Source organism: Channa argus, chromosome 4, assembly GCF_033026475.1.
Source record: "Channa argus isolate prfri chromosome 4, Channa argus male v1.0, whole genome shotgun sequence".
Classification (NCBI taxonomy): Eukaryota; Metazoa; Chordata; class Actinopteri; order Anabantiformes; family Channidae; genus Channa; species Channa argus.
This window is the reverse complement of record NC_090200.1, coordinates 24,106,338-24,119,225: the sequence shown is the minus strand read 5'-3', so window position 1 is coordinate 24,119,225 and position 12,888 is coordinate 24,106,338. Positions and strand designations below refer to the sequence as shown.

General features: G+C 36.1%; 1 protein-coding gene across 3 annotated transcripts; it reads left to right on the top strand.

The window, feature by feature from the left end:
• Nucleotides 1-120: 120 nt before the first annotated feature.
• Nucleotides 121-12,589, top strand: si:ch211-216l23.2 (uncharacterized protein LOC565061 homolog). Of its 3 annotated transcripts, none has more exons than XM_067502332.1 (9): nt 122-312; nt 508-594; nt 1,044-1,117; nt 1,782-1,905; nt 6,098-6,297; nt 8,007-8,285; nt 9,299-9,466; nt 10,372-10,617; nt 10,759-12,589. In XM_067502332.1, exons 1-9 carry the CDS (start codon nt 251-253, stop codon nt 10,794-10,796), a joined length of 1,278 nt encoding a protein of 425 aa, XP_067358433.1. In that variant the 5' UTR covers nt 122-250; the 3' UTR covers nt 10,797-12,589. The 3 variants fall into 3 exon arrangements, with proteins under 3 accessions (XP_067358434.1, XP_067358433.1, XP_067358432.1); XM_067502331.1 differs by having other exon boundaries at nt 508-618; XM_067502333.1 differs by lacking the exon at nt 9,299-9,466 and having other exon boundaries at nt 121-312; nt 508-618.
• Nucleotides 12,590-12,888: the final 299 nt, after the last annotated feature.

The following is a 12,888-nucleotide window of genomic DNA, read 5'->3' as shown; positions in this document are numbered from 1 at the left end:
TGATCTAAACACCAAAGTAAATTTGAGAAAAGTGCAGTTTTATGTGAATGATATTTGGGTGCTAAACATTGCAGTCCTGTAGGAGGCGGAAGTGGACGAGTCTGTTGGATAGTCCCCTGCAAGAAGAAGAAGTCCTCCTCCACTGCGGGGAGGTTTGTAGGCGAGAGTAAAGGGAGGAGCAGGCTATATTTCTTATGTCTATGTTATTAGAAGCGTTGGTTAATTTGGGTTAATTTATAACGCGGATAGAATGTCGTCTTGGGCGAAATCATCCGCAGCTAGCAGGCGACCACCCGTTAACCCAAATGGAAGGTAAGCTGTATGGTTCTCTGTAGCAAGTGTAGCATTAGTGGCTAATGTGGACAACATGCTAGGCTGCAGCCATAGCATAAAAAATAAAAGAGTACAAGCTCTTCCCAACGAAACTATCGGTTTAGCACTAGTTAATTTCAGTAGACGTCAGTCACATATAAAAAGGCTCATTAAACCCCTTCTTGTGTCACGCAGTGCGCAACAACTGCGTCTGTTTCGGAGAGCGGCGCCGTACCCCACAAGAGAGGAGAGAACCGAGGAGCTCAAGGATGCTCTGGACAGGTACCAGCCCTCACATTCACAGAGGTCAAAGCCACTTTGGTTATTTTTATATTCTGACATTGGTTTGCAGTGTTTGTTTAGTAGATGGTAGATAGTATACCGATTAATAACAAGTTCATATCTTGGAAGCTTGGTTTTATGTTACGTTTTGGTGTTGAGGCCCGTTTTATATGAAACATTTTCATTTTCCTGTGGGAAATAAAATTGACAAGTGAGTGACATTTAGTGTGGTGTGTATCAGCTGCACACATCTGTGTTTCAGTGAAGCTTGACTAACTGTTCAACTATTCACACCTGAACCTTTTAGCACAATGGGTAGTAAAAAAAGTAAAAATGTTTGTTATGGTAACCCATTTTGTGTGTGTTGGTGGTTGTGGCTTTTGATACACACAGTTCAGTAGGACTTACTTCCCTTAGGGTTATATTGAAAGATGTTATTTTTCTTTCAGCTATGAAGAACTAGAGCAAATGCAAAACTACAGTGGAAGTGTGAAATATGAAGGATACAAGCATCAGCCAAATGGTAAGATTGTAGTTACAAGCAAACAAACAAAGGGCTTTTTTTTCTTTATCTTTTCTTGCAATAAATTCTCAATGAAAATGCAAGCTTCTGATTGTGCTGCTGCTAAGTAAATGTGATAAGGTTTGTTTGCAAACTGTTATTCCATTGGTTCGAACTAACTTCTGAATAACTCCCCTGAAATTATGTTTCTGATCTTTTTTTCTACTCCACTTATCTTTGAGCAAAAACATTTAAAATGTCATACCCAAATTAAAATAACTGTAGCTCCTGAACCACACTGCTGCTTGAACCGATAAGGTTTTGCCACAAAGGAAACCCCCACCCCCTCCCTATAAAAAGTTCTGAACTTTTGTAAGTGTCAGAAACAGGGCAACAGGTGTGTGTTAGGAAAAATGTGGTCTGCCTAAAAAAAGTTTGCAATTGTGCGATACTCTTGAGTAACTGCCTGTGACTTTATAATTTTATATAAATGCCACTAAGCTTTTCTGGATGAACTGTTTCAGATTTGAGAACGATGTTAAAGTAGTACACCAGCCCACAGTGCACTGTTAAAAAATTGCTCTTGTGTCTTTCCCTTCATATTTCCATCTCCCTTCTATCCTTTGCCGACGCACTTCCCTCCCTTCAATTTCTTCCTTTTCCTTTGTCCTTCTCAAACCCACAGCCAAGCAGGAGGGTGGAACCCCAGCAGACAGACGAAAATCCCTGTATCAGAAGTTCTACCGACAGGTGCAAGAAGAGAGGAAGCCCGCTGATTGTGTGGTCCTCTCTGTCACCAACAAGTGCCTGTGAGTACTGGTGTCAGAAATTTAAACCATAAGTAGATGAAGTAGGATTTGGAGGGATTGATAGTTCTACTTGATGGGACTGACAAGATGACAGTGCTAGAAGCGACTTGACTTGAAGTTTATTTATTACGCTTTGATAAATCACGGATGCATCTTGTTTTTAATGAATTATTTATTTAATTGTTGTGTTTTTCAGGTATTCACTCTCTCTATTATAATTAGAACCTTAGGCTAGTAATTCTTAAATACGACTAATTTTTTTAAATTCTAACTGAAAAGAAGTCATTTCACACCTGGACCTGATTTTTCTTAGTTTTCCATATCCTGGTGTTTCTCTAGGACTGGCAGGGATTTTATAGTTTAAAATCCTATTTCACACAGTGATTGCACATTTGATATTGAAGTTTGCTCTCATGTTTTAGGTCCTATACATGGTCCACACAAGTATGCAAATGCAGATGTATTAGGATATGTTATCTTTTTCTTTTATGTGTTGTTGTGTTATTGAGTGTGTTGCCTTAAAATTCATAACTAGCAATGCAAGCACAGGATTCGTGCATTAAATAACAAGAGAAATTCTTTGGTTTGGGTCACTTAACAATCATGAAAACAATCATGCTGACTAGTGGCAATGAACTGTGCAAACCCTGCATAAAAACAGGAAGTAGGGGGCTGCTGTTTAAATAGTCACCAAAGAACCGCAAGGTCTTGGCCACATTTTGAAGTGCTCTTGCACAAAACACTGGACTCAGAGCACCTTAAATGTCGAAAAGAATTCTTTATCCACCACAAGCTGGGGCTAGGGATAAAGGATAAAGACATTTAAGTTACATTAAAGTCACAGGATAAAGAAATTTGAGTCCACAGAGCTAAAGGCAATTTTTTCCTCCATTTTCAATTTATTTGTATGTGACGGAGAATAATAATAATAATAATAATAATAATGACAGAAGAATAACTAGAATTTTTTTCAATCAATCTTACACATGATCATTATAGGTTACTTATCACAGGGAGTTATTTACTCAGAGTTTATGATAATTTGGCTAATACTTTCAGTAGTTGGGTGAGTGGGATCAAGTGATTTTGACGTTGTAGAAACAGTTGCCTCGTACCGCATTATAGGGTATTCAGAGAGTTAGTTCTGTGACTGAATGCATATAAAACATGAGAGGCAAGCTTCTATTATGAGATTTAACACATTTACGTCTATTGATTTGTCTTTGTGTTTCTTTAGTGCAGCAGCACAATAATGCCTATTCCTCTGTGGACATCATAATTATTTGCTACTATGGTTATGGAAAGGTTGAGCTTTAACTAGCTCATATCTCCTCTTTCAGGGCTAAGATTGATCATCTTCACTGGTTCGTGAGAGCATACAATAAGTATGTTTGTCACAGTTGCACCTTTGTGCTAGTTTGGCAAGGTGTTATTTACATTTGTGTACTTGCATGGATCTTTAATCTTTAGTTTTAAGGTCAGACTGCTAGCGTAGAGAGCCATCACTGAATTTACAGATTCCACTGTACTCAGAAAATCACAAAAGCATTATTTTGTTCTTTGAGTCAGTCAAACTGTTGTGCAGTAACTCAAGGCAGCAGTTTACTGGAAGGTGTTTCAGTCTGGGTTTTATCAGATGCACAAGTTAAGTATGAACAGTTCACCCTGCATAAATGTAGGGCTCTACAATTACTGGTTATTAAATCACAATCTAGATTCACACTTGTGACAGAATCATTATCATTTAATATTTGTTTTAGTAGGGAGGTCAATTGCATCAAACTAAGCACTCCTGTTTTCTCCCTAAGATGTTTTAACCGGTGGTAGTACTGTGTCTTTCTTCTTGATAGCAATACATGGATTATGTTTATTGTCTTTAAATGTTTTAAACTACTTTTTCTTCCTACATTTATACTACATACCTTACTGTACCATTAGTATCATCTGTACTAGAGGTAAGGTGATATAAAAGTAGGAGATCCACAAACGTCTGAAGCCCACTTCACTGATGTCATTTAATATGCTTTTTTATTACTGCAAAAAATGCAGAGGTCACACACTTTATTTACCTATCCACCAAAAAATGCATATCACGATTTATAGTAAACTCTGCATACTATCAATATGTACCTACATTACAAAATACAGTCAAAGTAGAAATGGTTTGCCTTCAACAATATCTCTCTCACAAACGTACACAAACGCACACGCCTACCTCTTTCCACTAAAACATCAATGATCAATGTTTCTAAATAATATCTCTTATCTACATCTAATTAAAACATTCCCAAACACTGTATTCCACATATTAAATACACTTTGGACTGCACTCATATTAGTTAAACATGCTTGACACACAATTTTGTTTTTGTTTTGTTTTTTTGTTCCGCAACGGATGCTTTAATGACTGCATGAATAAGTACCTTACAATTAATCGCCCCTCCCCTGTTCATTTAAAACTGCTACGTTTTATGAACAAAGTTGCACTAGACATGCACAAAAACATATACAATCCATACACACTGTAACATTAAAAATGTATTAATCCAATGTACATCTATACAAACATCAGAAATGGCAAATATAGCACCTTTGGCCACACTAATATCACTGTGACACAGTGAACTAACCAGCACATAAACTTGAAAGTAGTAAAAGTGCAAATGCTTGTTTAACTGACAACACTGGTTTCAGAAAGTAATCAGAACCCCTCGCTTTTTTGCACAGTTTACTATGTTGTAGATTTAATCCTAACATTAACATTTTTGACCATCAATTTGCTCAAAATAACCAATGACAAAGTAAGAACATGTTTTTAGACTTTTTTTGCAATTTATCCAAAAGCAAAAATGTATTTCATTTACAGCAATATACAGACCATTTAAGGTAACACTACCAATTGTGGTCAGATGCATCCTTCGCTTGAATTTTTCTAAGAGTCTAGATCGCAATTAAACTGTGGCAAACTGAGACCCACAATTCCCACTGCATGTCAGGACCAAAACTAAGCCACAAAGACCAAGGAACTCTTGCTTAACAGAAGCACAGACAAAAGCTGTGTCTCAAAACAGGGGCTGTATTCAAGATTCAAGATTCAAAGATTCAAAGTGTTTATTGTCATATGCACAGATAGAACGCATGTTTCCCTGTACAATGAAATTCCTACTTTGCCCTCCACTCTGACTGTCACACAGTAAGTAAGATGAGAATTTACAAAAAATAGAAATAAAATAAAAAAGGAAAAAAATAAGAGCAAACAAAGAAGAGCAATAAGGTGAGGTAGTGCAGTTCTTTTAAAAAAAAGGCAATAAAGTATCGTTTATAGGTCACAATCCATTCAGTTTTTGTGGGCATGTTGCCTGTATAGACGATGAAAGCTTAACCAAAACAAGACAGTGTGGTCTAAGAATGATTTTCCATTTACGTAACCAGCTGTTCTGTTTGGATGCAGGCAATTTTGCATCTGAGCTACCTAGTTAATATCAAAAATTCCTGTAACTTAACTTTTCTTGTGAAAACTTTATGGTTTAAGCCCCTGCATTTTGTTATTCAGTTAACATGGGGTATGTTGAGTCGCAAAAACCCTTTGAAGCCTTCATTGCCAGGTGGTTGCCAGAGAAAAGTTTGCTTCCTTTGGCAGGCACCTTTAAGGTAGTCTTCACAAGAGGACTGTGTGATGCAATTGGTCTTTAAATGCAGTCTTCTAAGGATGCAGTCCCCAAATTAAGACACAGCTATTGAAAACACTCAGAGTTTAAGAGAAAATAAAGCAGCCTAGTACAGAGAGGTTTTTGTATGAAACTTTTTAGCACAGGAACCTAAAGCATACAGCCAAGACAATACAGAAGTGACCTTAGGACATGTCTCTGACTTGTGGTGAAGAGAGCCCCAAAGGTTGACGTTCTCAGATGCACTGCCACTCCGACAGAGTTTGAGAGGGTCTTAAGTCTCTCTTTCAAATATGTTTTACCTGTAGTACCCAAACCTTAATACAATAGTGTACACATTCATCCAAAAACTTGTCACAACTACATTAAGCTTTACCTTAAAAATCCATACACTCAAGTTAAGGCAGGTATATTTTTGTGATCAAAGCACACTTTAAATCACTAATTTAGGTTTCTCTATTTGCCAACTGAGTCACTTAATATAGAAATGCCAAGTTAACAAAGTGTTTCTCTTCCTCTCAAAGGGATTACCCCAAATCGCTAAGCCAGTGCTTGCAGGAGCGTGGTCTGTCAGTGGAAATGCTCTATCTTCAGGAGGAGTCGGGCCTGACCCGGGCCCTGCAGGATATCCGAGCAGAGGGCTCCCCCTTATGTATTCTGGTGGAGCAGACAAACATAGCTCTGTCCTCCTGCACTGTTATCATATTCTCAGAATCCCTCAAAAGTAAGTCCCTACCCCTCATTCAAGCTCAACCAAACTTTAGTTACAACTCACCACCTACAGTGTTTTAAGTACCAACATTTTGAAAACAAAAAACTGAAATTGTTAGTGTCAAAACCAAAACACAAAGCATGCACACTATACATTAAAATGCAAATATTTTTCACCAACCCAGAATTCTACTTTACACTTATTTACTTATTTCTTTTTAAAAACAATTTTGGTTAAAACACTTAAAAACATTAACCCCAACTCCACCTAATCTATAAATATTTATATCAATATAATCAATATACACAATAATGATACGCTGTTGGCAACTGACTTTTGGTATACATTTTAACATTACATGATATTATATAATTAAAAAAGCCCAAAAATATCCAAGTATTTATGTAAAAATGACACTTTTTGTTTGGTTTCTTTTAACACAGAGATCAGTACTACTCTCATATCCGTCTGATCAATTAGAAGCTACCAACGACTCAGAAGCTCTAAAGTTTCTTTCAGAAACTCCAACCTAAGTCAAGTGTAATTAGGTAACGTGTTTACTTGCACTGTAGTATCCTGGTCAATCTAAGCACATGTAGACGCAGCAGGTCACGAATAATACTAAACACAAGTGATCAGACCATACAGTATGTAAGCAATTCCTCAGATCAGTCAAACTTTTTTAGAAGAAAAAACAAAGGTGAACTTTAAGTTATGACCTAAATATGGTCATCTGATTGCTTGTACATTCTAACAGTTGGTCATTAAACTTTAAAATATACATAAGGACTAATGGCCAACTTCTGGAAAAAAGAAACCAAAAAAAACTATTTCAAACTGTATTTACTATTGTCCAATTCCCACTGTCAGACAATGAGTCTACCACAGTCTATACCAACGTCTTTTTGCAACTCACCAGAAATCATCAATATCCCAAATTTTCATTTCTATACTCATAATGGAAACTTTCATATGGACATACATGTACGTAAGTAATTAAGCAACATGAATGATTTACAGGCCCTAAAAGAACTGATATTTCTTAACATGTCATGTCCAAACAAATCTACATAATACACAATATACATTATTTGAAGCCTGGATATCAAAACTGTGCATAGCAGAGCAATTGTTATACAATGATGCTACTCACAGAAGAAATACAAAAAATGCAAATACATTTTTAGTCTGTTATACATTACCAAAATAAAAGTTTAATTAAAGCAATTAATGTATGCTCTTGAAGCAAAAGCAATTATTCAATAATTTATTTCAACAGAGAGGTGTACAATTTGTTCATGCCCAAATAATCTAGAACTTACTAATAGTTTCTTATCGGAATCACATCTTTAAATGCACATAAGGGAAAAAAAACAATCTAATCTTTATTTATTGTTATTTATTTTTTTTAGATAGTTGATGTTCACAAACACATGCTATAAACAATAAAGGTGCTTTACACAAACAGCTTATTTCTCATCACCTACATTCACCTCCGAAAAGCCACGACTCCTAAAAGAATTTTTTCAAAAGCAGTACCTACCTTGGTACTAATTTATCAGCTCTACTTGCTGATCCCAACATAACATAAAAACAAAACTAAGATGAGTTTTTTCTGTAGGAATAATAGAATATTTTACTGCTTTATCTACAGTTGTTGGTCTTAAAACCATTTTCCTCTGCTTAACTCTGTTCACAAAGTTTCTCATTTCACTTTCTAGTTCATCGCAACATGCCCAAAGACCAGGCCATGGACTTTGTTGCAGCAGAGTACAGTCGTGGACTGACCAAAGAGCGCCCACCAAGGGAACCTGCAGACATTGCAGCACAGGCATCACAGCTGCTGGATGATTTTTTAGATCGAGAAAAGATAGAGCGGCACAGCGTTCCCTCCGAAACCCGCCAGCTCCTCATGCTGTTGGCTGAGGGCGTACATATCTACCCTGAAGAGCTTGAAACCATCTCAGAGTATGTCCATTCTCGGCAGGAGCACATACAAGGTTGGAATGCTGATTATGATTCTTTAAAAAACCTAAACACACGAGAGATGGTAGGAACATATTGTATGAGTTAGGAACAGAATGGTTTAAAAGATATATTTGTCTGGATGATGTTTTTGACAGTGTGTGTGGGTGGGTGCACACAACAAGTGGAGTAGGCTGCAATAAACCCTAGAAAAGCACATTAATTGAGAAAGCCAACAATTTGGTGATGTCTTTGAGTCTCAGGCTTGATGCAGTTAAATACAAATGCAAATATTTACTAAAGCTTTATTTACTTTAATTAACTTTAACTCCAAAGCTGTTGTTTAATATAACTAGATGTAAATATCAGAAAATAAAAACTAAAATTCTGAAATTTTATCTCATATTATCAACTTTTATTCTTAAAACCCAAAATCTATAGTGTACCAAAATGAATTGTGCCCTGCAATTCCAATACTTTTAAAGGGGACTGTACTAAGTCAATTAAATTTAAACTATATTAAATTGCCCTATTAAAACAACCAGGAGTTGACCAAAGTGCTTTACAACAGATAAACAATATTTAAGCAAGCAATTACAAAAACGTAAATGCATAAAAGTAAGATTAAAAACAATCATAAAATACATGATAAATGATTAAAAAAATATATGATTAAAATAATTTATAACATTACAGAAAATTAAATTACATAAAAAAAAAAAGATTTAATTGTTTTAAAAACATACAAAATATGTCCTCACTATTAAGAATCAAAAGCCAGTTTAAAGAAATGTGTCTTCAGCTTGGTTTTAAAACATGCCAAATCTGTAATGTGGCAGATGTCAGGTGTTCCACAGTTTTGGAGCAGAAACAGCAAACACACGATCTCCCTACCTTTTACACTTGGATCTTTGAACTTCTAAACGAAATTGACCAGATGTCCGAAGTGCTCTGTCATGTATGCAGAGAACTATTAGTTAACTTAAGAACAGCGGGGCTAGACCATAAAGAGCTAATGTGGTTCTGAATTATATTTTTTTCTTTCTAGCCTCTAGCACTGAGGGGGAGAGGGGTAACATGTTACCTCCAGGACTGGGGAAACCACCTCCTCTACTTCCCACTCCACCTGGGCCTCCTCAGCTTCAATCTGCAGCTGGTGGGGGACCTATGGTGGATCACTCGCCACCTACACCTGCACCTCTCTTGCCATCACCAGGTTAGACTGCATTTATCACATTACTTTTCATAGTTAATCCAGATTAATCACAAATTAACATTCATTGTAAATGGAGATTGTTGAACTATTAACATTCATATCAACATAGGAGTGGACACACGGTACTGATAGTACTGACTTGGTGAACCTAATAAACCATAATTTCTGCAACAGTTGAGACAGATAGTCTCAATACCTCACTTTATTTAAATGTAAAATCTACAAATAAGCAATAGTCCTTAATCAGTTGTTAAATTATGTGAGAAATTGTTGCAGATATTGTTTTAACAAAGCAATTATCCATTAGTCAACAAAGTCACAATGGTTAACACACATACAGATTGTGGAGAAGACAGGTAGCAGGTGTTTTAACAAACTAATTTTACTGGGGTTTTTTTTTTTCATACTGCGCACGTTAACAAACATAGACATTGTCGACCTGAGTGTTTCACCTCAGGTGTGGTCTGTCTCCCCTCCTGCTGTTATTTAATACACAGCTCGACCGTGCATGGGAGTAGAGCTGAGCCCCTCACTCTGTTAGAGACAGAGAGCAGAGTCAAACCATGGAGAAACTGCATGAAAACACCACAACTCTAACTTCACATCATCACACTCAGTACGCTCTTCAAATAAAATGCTGAGAATCGGTCGACAGTCCTACTCCGAGTCTCTTGCACCAACGCATGCTCTAATTTTAGCTTTAATTTTTAATTGCATTTGTAAGTTAAATGCTTGCACTGCTGATACCTGTACCAGTTAGGCAAACAAAACTTTGCATTGCCGGCATTAAAAGGAACATTGACAGCCCTGATAGTTACATTTATGCAATTACACACACACAATTTTTGTTTTGTGGGCAAATCCATCTAAATAACTTATTCACATATGTCTTCTGTCTCTTTTAGGCTCTTATCCCAAATGCAAACCACCTCCTCTGTTGTCCTTGCATCGACCTCCTGGTCTGTCAGTAGGGGCCCCACCTTTACGAGGTCCACTGTTGTCTTCACACAGTCCATACACAACCCCCCCATCTCGTGGACCACTACTCCCTCACACTCCTTCATACCACCCAGGCCCTAGGGGCCCACATGGGCTTAGAGGAGCCCCTCCTTCTCTAAAGAGTTCTCGCCCTCCACTTCTATCTGCTCCAGGTTCACTGAAAATTTCTTAAAATACATTTTCTGGCCTTGTATTAGATTTATAAGGCTTCAGGTTGTTCTGAAACAAAGAAAAAAGATTTCATTTAAACTTGATGTGTAACTTTTTTCCCCTTCCTTTCTCTCTCTAATCAGGTCCCCCTCTTACACGACCAAGTGGCCCCCAACACTAAAAAGTGACACTACGTACGCTGTAACACATGCAGGCAAGGAGTCCCAGCAGTGTTTGACTATATCATCTAACTCTAGAGGAGAGGATTCTAGGCTCCTGTGTAGGATTCCTTTTTTTTAAGTAATTAACCACCTTCAGTGGTAACTATTGTTAGATATCATCTTACTGATGAAGATAGCATGAGGATTCTGATCATTTTAAGTATCTTTTCCGGGGTTGATTTGTCATTGTTCTTTTTATTTCTTTATAATGCACCTAGTATTCTTAAACTGTTCATGTAAGACAGTGACAGAATAAACATCAAACACAAAATTCTGGGGGTCACAAGTGGACAAGCTGGTTCATATTTAAATCAAGAAGAAAAGGAAGAGGTTTAAAGAGCCATTTTCAACCATTGAGATCAGTTTCTTTACAATAAGTAGTTTTTCCAACTTTGTTGTCAAGAATACTGAAGACTTCTTTTTTTTAAGAGAGAACACAGCTGTATTTTAGTAAAAGAGAAGTACAGGTGTGATTTCCTTGTGAACTGGAAAAGGTATGAGTTATTGGTGTTAATATGATGGTAATAAGAGGTTGTACTGTTTCTGTATATAAATAATATAGCAAGTAGCCTAACTACTGTATATTGTGTTTCATGATGGTGCTTAAAAATTTCTCTTTGAGGAGAGAATTCAACAACTAATTGAAAGTATGCTTTTTTTTTCTCAAGCTTCTTTCTTAGCTCAAATTTAGTTTTATCGATATATACATTTATTTTTTTGATCTAGGTAGAATAATCCAATCTCAGAGTTTGTACCTTGCATGCACAACGTTTGGCACCTTTAATGATCTGGCCTCATAAACACATGAGTGGTTTATTTACTCAGAACACCTTTCAGGCATAGTTCAAGTGAGAGTAGTAAAACTTGGACCAAAGAACAAAATTTAATACATAACTATATATGTTGGGAGTACAAGCATGGACCTGACTACATCTTGATTTATTTATTTTTATTTTTTTTAAAGATATTTTTCCAGCAGGTTAAAAAAAAGCATTTGCGTTAATAGATAAAAGCACAAGAGGCAGCTTAAGATCCTTGGATAACAAAGGATTATGAATCCATTTGTACGCTCTTTTGCCAATACAAAATTAAGGTATAAATAGATTGGATTTTCTTAGCATAATATCCAATAAATACAACCTTTGGATACAAATCAGCTCTACAGGAAAGCTCTATAGCAAAACACCAAGCAGGTTGTTCGAGCAACCAACTGTTGCAATTAAATTTCCCTGTTAAAATTTGATGCAGTCAGCCAGCGGACAGTTTAAAAATCTGTTTTACATGTAATAATTAATAATCATATTTATTTACTGTTCTTGAGGAGAAATGTAAAAGGACAACTTTTACAGGTTTACACCATTAAAAATGCAGTAAAATAATTTCTATGGCTGTATGATGTTTGATTTTAGTTCTTTTGGTTTATTACTACATACTGTAGAATACTCTGGTTTATATTATTTTGCAGAACTCATGTGGTACTAGCAAAATTTGAATAAGCTAGCAACCCAGCCTCAGTTAAGTTCAGTTTATATTTCTTGTACATGTGTCACTGTGGCTGTGAGAAATCCTCTTAAAATGGCTAAATGTATTGAGACTGATGAAAGTGACAGTAAATGTTTGGGTAGCCTAATACAATTAGATAGAACCATTAAAAATTACGCATCTAAAAGTGATAGTTTCTTATTAAAAAACATTTTAAAACTGCAAAATATTCTTGTTTTGTAGATAATGTTTATATCGTGTACTTTTTTTTTAAGAAATATATTGTAAATGTTCAACAACTTTGCGCTGTGAATTTATTTTCTTTGATGTGCAGCTGAGGGGAAATTCTATTCAAAGAAAATATCTACAACCATTTAATGATTTGGAGAAAATTTCAATGGTTTTACTTTTGTTAAAATGGGAATTGACCATAAATAAAAAGACATCAATTTGTGGATAATGTCTCATTTGTTTGTTACAGTTAGCAGGAACTCTAGTACTTGGCAAATCATAAGGTGAAAAATCCATAAAAGTTCTTCTGAATCTAGTTCAAATACAAACCCCATAATG